The sequence below is a fragment of the Thunnus maccoyii genome, chromosome 12 (assembly GCF_910596095.1).
Source record: "Thunnus maccoyii chromosome 12, fThuMac1.1, whole genome shotgun sequence".
Lineage (NCBI taxonomy): Eukaryota > Metazoa > Chordata > Actinopteri > Scombriformes > Scombridae > Thunnus > Thunnus maccoyii.
In genome coordinates this window covers 32147465-32163679 of record NC_056544.1, presented here as the reverse complement: position 1 = coordinate 32163679, position 16215 = coordinate 32147465, and the positions used below count along the sequence as shown (strand labels likewise).

At 39.6% G+C, this 16215-nt stretch overlaps 1 long non-coding RNA gene and 1 gene segment (V, D, J or C); one reads left to right on the top strand and one right to left on the bottom strand.

Moving 5' to 3' along the window:
* Positions 1–800: 800 nt before the first annotated feature.
* Positions 801–3339, top strand: LOC121909142. Its single transcript, XR_006099372.1, has 3 exons — positions 801–919; positions 1599–1697; positions 3264–3339. It is a non-coding gene; the product is annotated as an uncharacterized LOC121909142 (long non-coding RNA).
* Positions 3340–15607: 12268 nt separating this feature from the next.
* Positions 15608–16113, bottom strand: LOC121908847. The segment is given in 2 exon segments: positions 15608–15945; positions 16062–16113. Coding segments are annotated over 2 exon segments (390 nt in total).
* Positions 16114–16215: the final 102 nt, after the last annotated feature.

The following is a 16215-nucleotide window of genomic DNA, read 5'->3' as shown; positions in this document are numbered from 1 at the left end:
TGAAAACTGAGCATGAAGTTGTATGTATTCATGTTATGAGTCTTTGACAACATGTTATAACAGAGTTATCTCTTCCTTTAGGTGTCAGCTGTCAAGAACTCACTCCAGTCAACAATGAAGAGAACAGTTTAGAAGGCAGCACTGTTACTCTGTCCTACAACTACTCCAAACAAGCTGATGGCACTGATCATTTCTTCTGGTACCGACAATATCCAGGAAAACCACCAGAGTTCATCATCTATCATTTAGGAACTGGAAAGATATTAAATGCTCTAATTTCTGGACTGGAGATTTCAGTGGAGGGAAAACAAATCCATCTGCAGATCTCCTCTGCTGCAGTGACAGACTCTGCTCTGTACTACTGTGCTGTGAGGCCCACAGTGACAGCAAACCCACAGTCTCTGTACAAAAACACAAGCTGACACACTGACAAGCTGCTGGAAGCCTTTTTTCCACACTGTTGTACTGAACTTTTTACCTCCACTAGAGGGCCACATTATCAAGTAGGCGGTGCACTACTTCTGTACTGTGTTCAACCATTCTGTCAATAATAACTGCTGCTGTGAAGAGAACAATTCTCAGACTGAATGTTGAACATCAGATAGTTTCTCCTGTCAGGAGCGTTGCAGTCGTGGGTGTTATGGATGATGTGACATTCGCACTTTCACAGAAAAATAATTCCGTCCCCACACTTTTTCCTGAGGTAGTCATTGATGAAATGAAACTGAGTTTCCCATACATGAAAAACATATTGGTCAAGTTAGATTAATTGAACAGCCATCCAGCCAAACAGCCATTTGACCAACCCACCAGGCCAGAGAAGAGTAAACAGTTAAAGTACAGTAAAGTTACGTTTGTGCATTCAGCAACCGTGCTTCTGTTTCTCGCTGCTGGTTGATGAGAGAATAACAGATCAGAGGTATGAAACAGCTATTTAACTAGTTAGTAATGTAGAATTTTCTTTTGTAACTGTCTTGTTATGTGATGTATCACCTCAGCTAACATCATTGAACATAAATGAAATAGGCTATCCTAAATGTGAGCCAGGTGGCAAATTTGTTTGTAAAGTCACTTCTATTGTAGTTTTAAATAGTCAAAGACAAAGGTGAGCTTTCATATTTAAGATGTGTAACATCTGTCTGTCATAGGGAAATGTGTTGCCTGCCTTATTGTAAAGTCTTAATGACCAAATTAATGTTTGTTAGCATGCTAATCGCTAATCGTGAGTTAAGCTAATCGCTAATTAGCCACCATGCTAGGTGGACTTTAGCAAGAATATGTACAAGTTACCTCTGTGTCCAGAATGTAAACTCACATAGTTTATGCTGTTTTAAGCTAAATGTCAAAGGAATATGTTGCTTTAGACGTCATAGTTTTACTCCTCATGTCAGAGAGTTATGTGTGTTTTACATTTAATATAAGTTAGAATGAGCTATAGTTTGTATTGTGTATTAAAGCTAGACCACAGTAATATTACTATTTATTATTGAGCTTAAAAAGGGTTCATATGGCTGTAGCTGTGGTCTGTGAGAGCTAGTTGCTCACTCTCTGCACTCACTAGCCTCAAATCACCTGCTTATGTGATTTTCTCCTGTTAGCTTTGAGGAAGACTTCAGATGAAGAGGAACAGCTTCTTCCCTGTGGCTGTTGGAGAGGAACTGACACCTGCTGATACAAAACCTCATGGACAACTTTTGGTATTTAATTTCCCAGTTAAAGACAATTAAAGGTCCCCTTTGGATTTTTTTTTTTTTAATTGAAGACAGTTTATGTTGCACTAGTCCCTGGACTCAGAAATGACTCTTTACTGATACTGATTTGTTAGCAGGGTTCAGTTTGTTATGCATCCATATACTATCCATTTCATTTTAATGGTAGTGTAAGTTTCCTTTAATTTCATGTCTATAAGGTGTGTGAGGAAGTAGATAAAGATACTCCGTGATTATCTTAAGTATAATAAGGATAACTATGCTCCAGCACAGCAATTCATACAAATAACTGGATGTAAGTAGTAAACTGCTATGAGACCCTAAATAAATTCTGCTGACTTGTTACACTCATATGGTCTCAATGGTAAGCTGAAGCAGTAGTTACAACTACAGTAGTAGAAAACATTGTTTAAATTCATGGCATTCATTTTGATTTGGCATGTTGAGACTGGAACAGGGCTCGAAGGCGGGGGGTTGCCGTGCTCATGTCCCACCTCTAGAACCCCCACACTTTTAAAAACGCTGCTCCACCCCTGTTTGGGGGCTTCCAACATACTGCAATCATTTTCTTAGCAGCTGTCAGACCTGAAAGCACTATACACTTCTGATGTTTAGAGACCTGAAGCGAGGAAATGATGTTCAAAACCAAAACTGGTATGAAATAAATGCTGTCAGTTTGGAGGCAACATCCTGCCAGAACTGGGCACCAGGCGGACATTCCCATGTGAAGAAATGTGTTGGGAGTCTTTAACAAGAACAAGGTGCACGAGGCATCACTGATAACTTTGATGACATAAAGCTTCAGGGGCGTCAGGTAAATTCTGTGCATATAATTATAATGAATCTGCTGATGGTCGGGATTCTGAGAGTCCAGATTAATGAAATGAAATCTTACTACTGTGTCTGAAAACAATTTCTTTTTGCATTTTCATAAACACGTCTAATGCAGGTCATAGTGAGCTTGATTATCATTTTGTCTACACAGAAGAACTTGACAAGAACGTCCTTTTTCTCCACAGTTTGTGTTCCTGTCATTGTTGATCAGATGTGGTGACAGACCTCATGTTAGCTCCAGGAGACGTTATATGATAGGACACTGAACACTTTGATAGAAACATCTCTTTTATATCTCCAAAACTAAATGAAACGTATTGAGACGATGATGATGATGATGGTGGTGGAATACCAGGGTGGTTCACTGATTAAAGAGACCTTCCTGTTTAAAACAGTTGACAGGTTGAATCTCCTCATGATGAGCTGCTCTGGATAAGAGCGTCAGCTAAACAGCTGAAATGTAAATGTGATGTAAATGTTGAGAGTTCCTCAACAGATGATAAAGAGGAAGGGCCAATGATGTGAAGGCCCAGATCCATCAGAGTATCAATGTTCTTCCTCTCTCTCCTCCCCTCTCACTGCAGACATGAAACACTGGCTGAGAAACATCCTGATTCTGACTCTCTGGCTAGGTAACTCTTTAAAGCTGCTGATTGTTCTCCTTTAATCAATCATCTTTATTGATTCATCTCTTCCTCTGCATGTTCTGTTCTTCCCCAGAGTGTAAAGGACAAGACAGCGTGACCCAGCCAACAGGAGATGTCATTGCTACTGAAGGAGACACAGTTACACTTGCTTGTACATTTAAGACCACTAGAACAGATTCCACTTTGTTCTGGTACAAACAAGAAGTAAACGATTTCCCAAAGTTGTTACTTCAACGCTTCTCTGGAACAGCAGCTAATACTGCAGCTGAAGAGAGGATTGATGCTAAAATCAACGAGACATCAGTTCCTCTGAAGATCCAGAAGCTGCAGCTGTCTGACTCTGCTCTGTACCACTGTGCTCTGCGGCCCACAGTGACAGGAAACACCAAAACTCTGTACAAAAACCTTTGGACCTCTGGTCCAGCACTGCTTTTTCCACACAGTCCTCCTGAACAACAGAACATCTCCTGCTGCTTCCATGACACAGAAATATAACAAACATAATCAGTAACAAGTTTTAGTTCAGGCAAACTGTTCTTTTTCATGCACACAGAAAGACATTTTCTGACATTTTAAATAATTGGAGCAAGTGTTTGGCCTGAGATAACTGTCAGGAGCTCCAAGTAAATATGATGAGTTTGTCAGAAGGCTGATGGATCTCAGTGTTCAACTCAAACTTAACAGAACTGAAAGCCGTGTTAAACTGTGATGAAGTTCATGATGTCATTGATGGTTCAACAACCTATGAAGGTGATTTCCTGGCCCCGCCCACTGAGGTTCAACTCAACCAATGAGATTATTTCTGTCTGCAGAGCAGAAATGTTTGAGGAAGTAAAATCCCAATCAGCTTGATGCTGAGGAGAAGGGCTGTGCAGCAGAGAGGCTGTTTAGTTTCTTCATTCTACTGCAGTGGAAGAACATTGATCATCTGCTGTCTGTTTGGTTTCAACAACTCCAAAGACATGTTGCTTTACCTCTTTATACTTTTATCTCACTTTATAGGTGAGTGTTAGAACAGAGATGAAAGTCTCATTTTACCTGATGTATTAACCAGATATCTGTTTTTCATAGCTGGATGATTTTGTGGAAGTAAATTCACAAACAGAAAGAACATGTTGGGTTTTTAATGCATTTTAAAATGATGAAAGATGACAGTAAAAGTCAAGAACCTCTGTTGAGTCTCTTAAAATCTCTTGCAGACTAACTGACATGAATGACTCATTTTGCAGCCATGGGTTCCATGAACAGCATAAAGCCAGAAAATACTGAAGAACGTGTTGCAGAGGGAGGAAACATCAACCTGACCTGTAAATATGAGGGTTCTATCAACAATATCCAGTGGTACCGACAATACCAGAGATCCAGACCAGAGTTCCTGCTCTACATCACTGAGGGGGGATTGATTCATCCAACTGTTTCTGATTTCTCAGCTCACATTAACAAAACAGAGAAAGAGAAACGTGTTCATCTGCAGATCTCCTCTGCTGCAGTGTCTGACTCTGCTGTGTACTACTGTGCTCTGCAGCCCACAGTGACAGGAAACACCAAAACTCTGTACAAAAACCTTTGGAGCAAAGACAACAGAATACTCCACAACATCCACTAGAGGGAGTCACACACTGTTAAACTTCAGTGGTTTCTTATCAAACAGTCTAGATTCTTTTCCCTCATGAGACACAGTTGTGATGAAGAGTTTTACAAATGAATGTCATTTGACATATGAGTCTCCTCCTACTGACTGCAGAGGTGGCTGCATGGCAGAGAGCTGTTTGATTCCAGCTGTGAACATCAGACCAAACACAACTCACAAAACCACTCAACACTTATTCAAACTCAACATTCACTTACAGCACATTTCACTTGTGTAACCATGGAAACACTGGCTGTCATTTCACTGTTTTCAGCTCTTGTAGGTACGTATGTTTTTGTCATTGTGTGATATTTTCCAAATGATGGATATTTGACTCTGGAACAGAACTTTAATACAACATGTTTCCTTCACTAGGTAACACCTTGGAAGATGATTTCTATAGAAATCAGTCAAATGAACAGTTGATCAGTTTGTGTCCACAGAGTAACACTGTACAGTTGACATTTTCCACTGTCTTCTCCTCTCAGCCTCATGAACAATGTTAGTCTAATGGCTTCATTTTCTCTACTTTTTCCAGGACTAATAGCTGGAGACACAATCTCTCGTGTAAAAGAACAAGTCAGTGGAAGAGAAGGAGAATCTGTCACACTCACATGTACCTATGAGACAGATTATGATGGTGCTTACCTTTACTGGTACAAACATCATTCTGATCTTCAGGCACCTCAGTTTATACTCTGGAAAGGAGCAGGATCAGTGAGTGATGAACAATATATTCCTGATAAACGATATAAATCCCAAACAACAGATACATCAACTGAGCTGACCATACAGAATCTAACCCTGGCAGACACAGCTCTCTACTACTGTGCTGTAGACACACAGTGATAGAAAGTGTAGAAGAGGCTGTACAAAAACCTGAACACAGATATCTGACTACTCTTCAAAGAGGAGGGAAGTGGTATTCAAACCACAGCTTCATATCAGATGGATTCTGCTAATTCCTGTTTTATCAGAGTCACTGTGGTTACAGCTGCTAATGAAACACTGTGGGAGGATTCACATGAGCAGCAAATCCACATCAATGACAAACCAGCTGGATGATGCTTCAAACACAAGACACCATCAAACATAATAAATGGACACTGAAAACACTGAAAAACAAACTCTTATTAAAAATTCAAGGTATCAGATTAGAATGACATCATATGTAACTGATTTATGGAAATGAATGTTTTGTCTATTAAACAGATTTAAATGATGTATATAAATGACACTTTAGAGGAGTTTTCCATTCAACACCATGAAACCAAATCACACAGCAGAAGTTCAGCAATGAAACAACTATTTCTGTTAAATAATGTTTGATGAGGGGGACTTGATGGGATTTCTTTCCTCCTCTTAAAAACCAGTGCCGAAGAACTCACTCCAGCTTGGCGTCCACTCTTTCAGTGCTTAATAGACTCCCACACTGTCCCTGCACTGTGGAAAAAACAGTTATCACTCCAGTCCCAAAGAAGTCTTGTCCAGTTGAGAACAATGATTATAGGCCTGTAGCATTAACCTCAATAGTGATGAAATGCTTTGAAATATATATTGTGTCTTTACTGAATAATGAGGTGAACCCAGAGTTAAAATCCTTGCAGGTTTTATAAACAAGGAAGGAGCACTGATGATGTCATCAGCAGTATCACCCACTTAGACTTAGACATTTGGTGCACGTTTACTTTTTATTGATTTTAGCTCAGCTTTTAACACTTTGCAGCCTTATTTATTATGAAATAAACTGAAACAGTTGAATGTCAATCCTTTTATTATTAAATGGTATTTTTCTTTTTTAACTGACAGAGTTCAGTATGTAAAGATAAATGAGGCAATATCTGACCCTGAACACATCAGCACAGGTGCCCCACAAGGATGTGTGAGCTCCCCACTTCCCTTCACGCTGTTGTGGATATTTTGAGCGATGGTCAGCACCTCAGTGGAGAAAAGTGAACACGAGCCTTTGATGTCTTAAAGCTGAAAAAGTTTATTGACATACTTGATCAAGGAGAACTGAAATAGCGAACATCGAAGTCATCTGCAACTCGGATGCTGTCTCTTTCCGTTCTGCCCTCTGAAAGTCTGAGTCTTAGTCTTTAACCCAAGCAGATCAGCCTACAATATGAAAAATTAGTCTCATTGGTTCACTAGTTTCTAAACAAGGAATTACATTTTACTCGTGTCAGTTTAGGTCACGTTGCATGAAATTTCAGGCCACTGTCAGGAGATTTGTTTTGAATGTCTGACTGCGTCAGTAGAATCTACGTATCCACCTATCTGTGTTGTCTAGGAAACCCTCCTCCGACCTCGGTGACCATGGCGATGCTGATTTACCCTCCATCAGAGAGGTTTCTGCTTTCCCCAAAACATCACAGACAGCTGGAGTCTCAAGGAGAGGAGAATATGTCCCATTCCTGCTTAAGAATTACAGTGTGACCTCAAGGCCCAGGCTTGACCCAATGCAACCCAATTAATAACCCCTGAAGAAGGAAAATTCCATAACACACGCTTTACATGAACGGCTGTGTGAGCAAAACTCCACAAAACTACATTGTAAAATTCTCTGATGACGCCACCATTCTGGGCTTATTACACAGTGATGAAGACACATCACTTTACCACTATGATATCAAACAGTTTGTGGATTAATGTGACGCTCACCATCTTATCTTGAATATAAATAAAACAGAGGAGATGATATTCGATCCAAAGTCAATTGGTGACCATAGTCCAACTATCATTCACAACACACCCAACAAACAGGTTTCCTCATACAAATATCTCGTTGTTCACACTGACAGCTCGCTCACATGGCATGTACATGTTGAAAATCTGCTCCAGGCTACAACAGAGGATGTACTTTGTGAGAAGGCTTAAACTCTAAACAGCAAACTAATGTTTTCATTTTTACCAAATGATTTTAGAAAGTTTGGTGACCTGTCAGCACTTTTTAAGTCTAAGCTTGCACATCTTATCCAAACAGACATGAAGATTATAGGTCAAAAAGAACAAAACCATCTTCAGTCTTTATGTGAAAAATCTGTGCTCAGAGAGGCACAGAAAATTCTGAATGATCCAACACACATCCTGAACTCTGAATTTGAAGTGTTGCCTTTCAGGATCCTGCAATGCAGACTGAACCGGTACAAGAACTCATTCATTCCATCCTCCATCAAGATATTAAATAGCTACAAGTAGTGGAGTTTATTCATCGTGCATAAAATATTAAATGGCTATAGTCAAAGAAAACTAATATCTTTTTTCCTCTGAGTGATTTATAATTGAATCAAAAAGGCTTCCTTGTAATTACTGAGTAATTAGTACAACTTACACAAGTCTCTCCTGACTGAACTGTTACTGAGGACGAAGTGATGATGTGAAAAAAAAAAACTGAAATTATTTTAATGTAAAATCACTTTTTGTATCCAACATGAGTGAAACATGATTTATATGATGGTGACTGCAGCATCAGAGTTTCCAGAGTTAAAGGTAGAGGAAGAGTAACTGAGAGAAGTAAAAATACAGATCTAAGAGGAGACGGAGAGATTCAGGGAGGAGCTAAGCTGTTACTGAACTATAGAAGAGAGACGAACTTCCATATTCAGCAGAGTTCAATACACAAACCACAAACATTACCTTCATTCAACATGCTGGCATTGGACTATTATGTATTTTCTTTACTGTTTCTAGTCATTCTGACAGGTATGAAAGTTTCTGCATGAAAAAAATTCAATTCCACTTTTGTCTGAATGTGATTCCTTGATCGTGACTTTAACATGTTATAACAGAGTTATCTCTTCCTTTAGGTGTCAGCTGTCAAGAACTCACTCCAGTCAACAATGAAGAGTACAGTTTAGAAGGCAGCACTGTTACTCTGTCCTACAAATATACTAAAGGAGCTGCTGATTATTTCTTCTGGTATCGACAATATCCAGGAAAACCACCAGAGTTCCTCATCTCTCACACAAACACAGGGGCTTTACTATCAGATCCAGTATCTAGACTCTCTGTTAATGTGATTAAAGATAAAACTCAAATGGATCTGCAGATCTCCTTTGCTGCAGTGACAGACTCTGCTCTGTACTACTGTGCTGTGAGGCCCACAGTGACAGCAAACCCACAGTCTCTGTACAAAAACACAAGCTGACACACTGACAAGCTGCTGGAAGCCTTTTTTCCACACTGTTGTACTGAACTTTTTACCTCCACTAGAGGGCCACATTATCAAGTAGGCGGTGCACTACTTCTGCACTGTGTTCAACCATTCTGTCAATAATAACTGCTGCTGTGAAGAGAACAATTCTCAGACTGAATGTTGAACATCAGATAGTTTCTCCTGTTGATTTAAACCTTGTTGTAGAGATGGAACATTGGCTGTGGATTATTCTTGCTGCTCTTTTCTTTGGTAAGACAGAAAGCAGAATGTGTTTCCTTTCTCAACAGTTTTTAACACACAACTGAGCTATAAGTGCTTTTAATGTCCATCATAGAGGGAACAGGTAATTTCTGCTGCCATTTATAACTTTTTTTAGAAAACAAGATGTAGTTCAGTCTGACAGACAGCAGTCAGTAAAAAACAGACTATTCTAGACATCTCAGTGTCTGCTAGGTAACTCTTTAAAGCTGCTGATTGTTCTCCTTTAATCAATCATCTTTATTGATTCATCTCTTCCTCTGCATGTTCTGTTCTTCCCCAGAGTGTAAAGGACAAGACAGCGTGACCCAGCCAACAGGAGATGTCATTGCTGCTGAAGGAGACACAGTTACACTTGCTTGTACATTTAAGACCAGTGGAAGTCCCACTTTGTTCTGGTACAAACAAGAAGTAAATGATTTCCCAAAGTTTATGCTGAGAGGTTTAATGTCTGGAACAGCAGCTAATACTGCAGCTGAAGAACGGATTGATGCTAAAATCAACGGAACATCAGTTCCTCTGAAGATCCAGAAGCTGCAGCTGTCTGACTCTGCTGTGTACTACTGTGCTCTGCAGCCCACAGTGACAGGAAACACCAAAACTCTGTACAAAAACCTTTGGAGCAAAGACAACAGAATACTCCACAACATCCACTAGAGGGAGTCACACACTGTTAAACTTCAGTGGTTTCTTATCAAACAGTCTAGATTCTTTTCCCTCATGAGACACAGTTGTGATGAAGAGTTTTACAAATGAATGTCATTTGACATATGAGTCTCCTCCTACTGACTGCAGAGGTGGCTGCATGGCAGAGAGCTGTTTGATTCCAGCTGTGAACATCAGACCAAACACAACTCACAAAACCACTCAACACTTATTCAAACTCAACATTCACTTACAGCACATTTCACTTGTGTAACAATGGAAACACTGGCTGTCATTTTACTGTTTTCAGCTCTTGTAGGTACGTATGTTTTTGTCATTGTGTGATATTTTCCAAATGATGGATATTTGACTCTGGAACAGAACTTTAATACAACATGTTTCCTTCACTAGGTAACACCTTGGAAGATGATTTCTGTAGAAATCAGTCAAATGAACAGTTGATCAGTTTGTGTCCACAGAGTAACACTGTACAGTTGACATTTTCCACTGTCTTCTCCTCTCAGCCTCATGAACAATGTTAGTCTAATGGCTTCATTTTCTCTACTTTTTCCAGGACTAATAGCTGGAGACACAATCTCTCCTGTAAAAGATGACGTCAGCAGAAGAGAAGGAGAATCTGTCACACTCACATGTACCTATGAGACAAGTGTGGAGGGTGGTGTTTGACTTTACTGGTACAAATATCATTCTGACCTTCAGGCACCTCAGTTTATACTCAGGAAAGGAGGAAAGGGGAGCACAGCTGAATATATTCCCGATAAACGATATAAATCCCAAACATCAGCAAATCCACATCAATGACAAACCAGCTGGATGATGCTTCAAACACAAGACACCATCAAACATAAAGTGACATAAAACTGTGTGTTGAACAAAAACCTGAAGTTACTCGTCGGGTTAAAAAGTGAATGTAATGAAAATATGAGAATGTTTGTTTCATACTGTCAGTTTTTATCATGAGCTGTTTCCATTAGACATTCAACAAGGGTGTCTGCTGCCTCCACTGTTTGAACTACGAGTCAAGTCAAATTAAATAAACTGTTATGTATATAGCACATTTCACACAACAGGCATAAACTCATTGTGCTTAAAAACAAAAGCAAAACAAAACAAAAGAAAGTAAAGATCATACATGACAAAAACATATAATATTACATTAACATTACATATATAAAATATAAGATAAAACATAAAATAAGGAGATGTTACATATATAAAAACATATCAGACAACATATAAACTTAGAAGGTAAGAAGGTATTGCAATAAGAGAATAGGGTGAGAAGGTATTATTATTATCATTATTGAAAAGAAATAACAATAATAATACTGATTATAAAATGAAGGTTTTACCCTTTAAACTAACTAAAAGCTTGTGAAAAAAGATGTTTTTAGTCTGCTTTTAAAGGAAGACACTGTTGTAACAGACCTGAGTTCATGTGGTAGAGAATTCCAGAGAGTAGGACCATAATGACTGAAGGCACCATGAGCTGATTAAGTAAGTAAGTAAAACTTTATTTATATAGCACCTTTTCTAACACAGGTTACAAAGTGCTTTACAGTGACGTTGGGACACAAAGAAAATAGGACACAAAAACCATGAAAGACACATTCAAGAACACATACAGACATCTCACACATAGGAACACAGCAAGCATACAGTCATCACCCAGAGCACACACTTGAATTTATCAAATGTTATGAGAAAACCATTTTAAAAAAAGGAGGTTTTTAGGTATTTTTTTGAAACAGTCAACAGATTCAGCTGATCTGATGGAAGTGGGGAGATTGTTCCAAAGTCTGGGTGCCAGGGCAGCAAAAGCACAGTCACCTTTGGTTTTTAGTTTGGCACGTGGTACGGCCAACAGGTTTTGGTTGGAAGACCTAACTGACCGCATGGTAGTATACGGGCTTAGTAGCTCGGATACATAGGCAGGAGCTAAACCGTGTAAGGCCTTGTAAGTGATGAAGAGAATCTTGAAATCAATCCTGAGCTTCACTGGCAGCCGATGCAGTGAGGCTAAAACAGGAGTGATGTGGGATCTGCGGCCAGTCCTAGTTAATAGCCTCGCTGCTGCATTTTGTACAAGCTGAAGACGTGACAGGTGAGCTTGAGAGTTTATTCTTGGTATAGTGAGGAGACCTTTACTTGATGATCTCAGGGGTCTGTCTGCTGTGTATTCAGAGAGCATGTCAATGATGTAGGAGGGAGCTAGACTGTTCATAGCTTTAAAAACAATAAGAAGTATTTTAAAATCAATTCTTTCTGTTCACAGCTTTTGGTTTTGGTTAATACTCTGGCTGCAGCATTCTGAATAAGCTGGAGTTTATTACACGCTTGCTTTGCCAGTCCAGCAAAGAGTCCATTACAATAATCTAGTTGACTTGAAATTAATGCATGAACCAACTTTTCAGAATCTGACTGTGATAGGAAAGATCTAACTTTGGATATATTTCTAAGATGATAAAAAGCAGTCTTAGAGATATCGGATACGTGCTTCTGAAAGTTAAGATCAGCGTCCAAAATCACACCCAAGTTTTTGACATGCTCACAGGGTTTTACCAACAGGGGAGTTAACAAAGAGTGAATCTGGTGCCTCAAAACCTTCAGACCTGCTAAAAGAATCTCTGTTTTGTCCTCATTTAGTTGTAAGACATTTTTGGCCATCCAATATTTGACATCAGTAAAGCACTGGATGAGATCATTCACTGGGTTAAGGTGGTTGGCAGAAACAGATATGTATAACTGTGTGTCGTCAGCATAGAAGTGATATGATATGTTGTATTGTTGAATGATGGACCCAAGTGGGAGCATATACAGATTAAACAGTAGAGGACCAGGAACTGACCCTTGAGGGACTCCATATGGAACGCTGACTTCATCTGATTCAAAGTTACCAACAGAAACAGAGAAAGAACTACCAGTAAGGTAAGAAGAAAACCAGTTAAGAACAGTGCCTCTAAGGCCTAAACAGTGTTCAAAGCTCTTAAGAAGAATTTCATGGTCAACTGTATCGAAGGCTGCGCTGAGGTGGAGAAGTACCAGAACAGAAACTTTATGGTTGTCAGAACTAATTTTAAGATCATTCACAACTCTGACCAGGGCAGTTTCTGTACTGTGGTTAACTCTAAAACCAGACTGATAAACCTCAAATAAATTGTTATATGACAGATATATGTGTAATTGTTGATATACAAACTTTTCAAGAAACAATTGTGAATGAGATATGGTCACTGACTTCATGTTGTCTTCAGGTATTGTTTAATACTTAACTAGAATAACTGTGACCTTCTATCAGCAACACTCAGCAGACCACAGCAGGAGGACGAGCCGGAGAACATTAAAGCTTCATGAAGAAACACAAATGATGCTGCACATGAAAATCTGACATTCCAACAGGACCCAGTTATATTGTTGTGTTGTCATATGTCTGTTTAAACCCATGTGCAAAGGAGTGCAAAAAAGTAGTAAATCCTGAATATATTTTAATAAGCTGAATAAAATATTGGTTGTTTTGCTAAAATGAACATTCTCAGGAACAAGTGAATGAAAAGAAAAAAGACAAAACATGAGTTATGGGGAAAAATTGGAGTCAAAACAAAAAACACCTTTGATTGTTTGCTGGATGTTTGTGTGGATCATCAGAGTTTCCAGAGTTGAAGGTAGAGGAAGAGTAACTGAGAGAGGTGAAAATACAGATCTAAGAGGAGACGGAGAGATTCAGGGAGGAGCTAAGCTGTTACTGAACTATAGAAGAGAGACGAACTTCCATATTCAGCAGAGTTCAATACACAAACCACAAACATTACCTTCATTCAACATGCTGGCATTGGACTGTTATGTATTTCCTGTGTTTTTTCTTGTAATTCTAACAGGTATGTTACATTTCATTCCTGTATTTTAAATTCTGAATCATTCATTGAATCTTTTACAACATGTTATAACAGAGTTATCTCTTCCTTTAGGTGTCAGCTGTCAAGAACTCACTCCAGTCAACAATGAAGAGAACAGTTTAGAAGGAAGCATTGTTACTCTGTCCTACACATACTACAAAGAAGCAACTGGTGGTGATAATTTCTTCTGGTATCGACAATATTCAGGAAAACCACCAGAATTCCTTATTTCTCATTATGGCACAGGAAATCCACTATCAGCTGCAGTACCTAGACTGTCTTTTAAAGTGAGTGAAGACAAAACCCAAATGGATCTGCAGATCTCCTCTGCTGCAGTGTCTGACTCTGCTGTGTACTACTGTGCTGTGCAGCCCACAGTGACAGGAAACACCAAAACTCTGTACAAAAACCTTTGGAGCAAAGACAACAGAATACTCCACAACATCCACTAGAGGGAGTCACACACTGTTAAACTTTAAGGATATTAAACAACAAATGTTTGAGGAACATCCACTAAAGGTGTCCTCTCTCTCTCTCTCTCTCTCTCTCTCTCTCTCTCTCTCTCTCTCTCTCTCTCTCTCTCTCTCTCTCTCTGCTGCTGTTTATCCTTCAAACTGAAACTGGTTCACACAACCTGAAGGTTTCGGTCCAGAAATTTACAGTTTTAATTTTAATATAATGAAACTAAAGTTTTACACTCTTGCTAACGGGTGATTTTAGAAATGATGAAGATGTGAACTATTAGTCTGGTTGTTGAAAATGATACATTGGAGTAAGAGAGAGCGCTTTCAACTTTTTATCTTTAGTTCTGAAACCTGTCTGTTGTCATGGTTCAGCAGTGATGCCTCTCTGTTGCCATGGTTACTGAGCTCAAAGAGGGAAGTGAAACACTGAAGAGCAGAAATGTGATCAGTCTCTCTCCCTGCAGTGGGTGGAGTCGCCCCCACCCTGACTTGTTGCCTAAACCCAACTACACACGGGACTCAGGATGCAAACCCGGGTCTCTGCTGCCAGAGTCCTGCATGTTGTACGCCTGCCATCCACTCCATCCTCCTCCTTCTGACTTCACAGCCATATATACCATACCATCATAAGGACGATACAGTTTAATACTAATGTATGTCAATGTTTAGTTGAGTTTTTTGCTTCTCAAACACACTGCTGGTCGACTCTTTTATGTGATATCTTTCCATGCAGATAGGTCTGTGAAAATGACTCCCGCTTCCTTTGTTGGGCTGACAAATCTCAGAGCTGTGTGTCTCAAAACCTGCACAAATAAAATATTTGATATTAAGGAAACAGCTTAACCACCTTGATTTTTTTCCCGCCCAAATACCTGACATGTTTCTGTTCCTTAATGATCTTGTTACAACATGTGAGCTGTTGTTACATATGTAATAACCACAGTATATCACCTGTTTTGATGGTTTTGGTTAAAGGTCATCAGCCATACTGAGCCATGGCTCACCAACAGTAGCAGACTGGCATATTCTCTCTTTTCAAAGAGGAAACACTGAGCTCATAATTAATGACAAACATGGGATCATTGTTGAGTTGATGCTAAGAAGCTGTGATGGTAAACTTCACTGATTTCAGAGGAATCGCCTTATAAATAAAACTGTTTGTGTGAGTCCTTTATTTCATTGTTTGAATATAGTTTTAGTTTTGACACACTTAATAAAGTGTGTGTGTTTGTGTGTGTGTGTGTGTGTGTGTGTGTGTGTGTGTGTGTGTGTGTGTGTGTGTTCAGTGAACTGTATCAGTCAGTTTCTGTTCAGTCTGACTGAGGGAGGTTTTTGTACGACGTTTTTTCACTGTGTGAACACACGCTGACTGTTGATAAAGTGGAGACTCTGACAGTAATAAACTGCTGCATCTTCAGCCTGAACTCCACTGATGGTCAGAGTGAAGTCAGAGTTTCTTCCACTGCCTGTAAAACGATCTGGAATCCCTGATGCTCGATTATCAGCAGCATAAATGAGCAGTTTAGGAGTTTGTCCATCTCTCTGTTGGTACCAGGCTAAGAAGTGGAGGCTACCATCGCCCCGACTATAAACATCCTGACTGGTCCTACAGCTGATGGTTGCGGAGCCTCCCAGAGCAGATGTCACTGCTGCAGGCTGAGTCACTGTGATCTGGCCTCTGGACTCTGAGGATACAGAGACAAAAACATAAAGCAGCGTCATGGTTTTGATGGTTTTGTGGGCTTCATTTCAGAGGGACGGATGTTCATAGAGGAGAGGAGTTTGATTCTCTGGACTTTACCTGTGAAGCAGCAGCAGAGGAGAGTCCAGATGAGGACGGAGATCAAAGTCATGTTGTTGATGAGGAGGATTTCTGTGGCTTCTGTTGTGATGAAGGACAGTTGTCAGTCATCCAGTGTTCAACTCTCAGGACTATAAACTCTCCCAGAGCACTG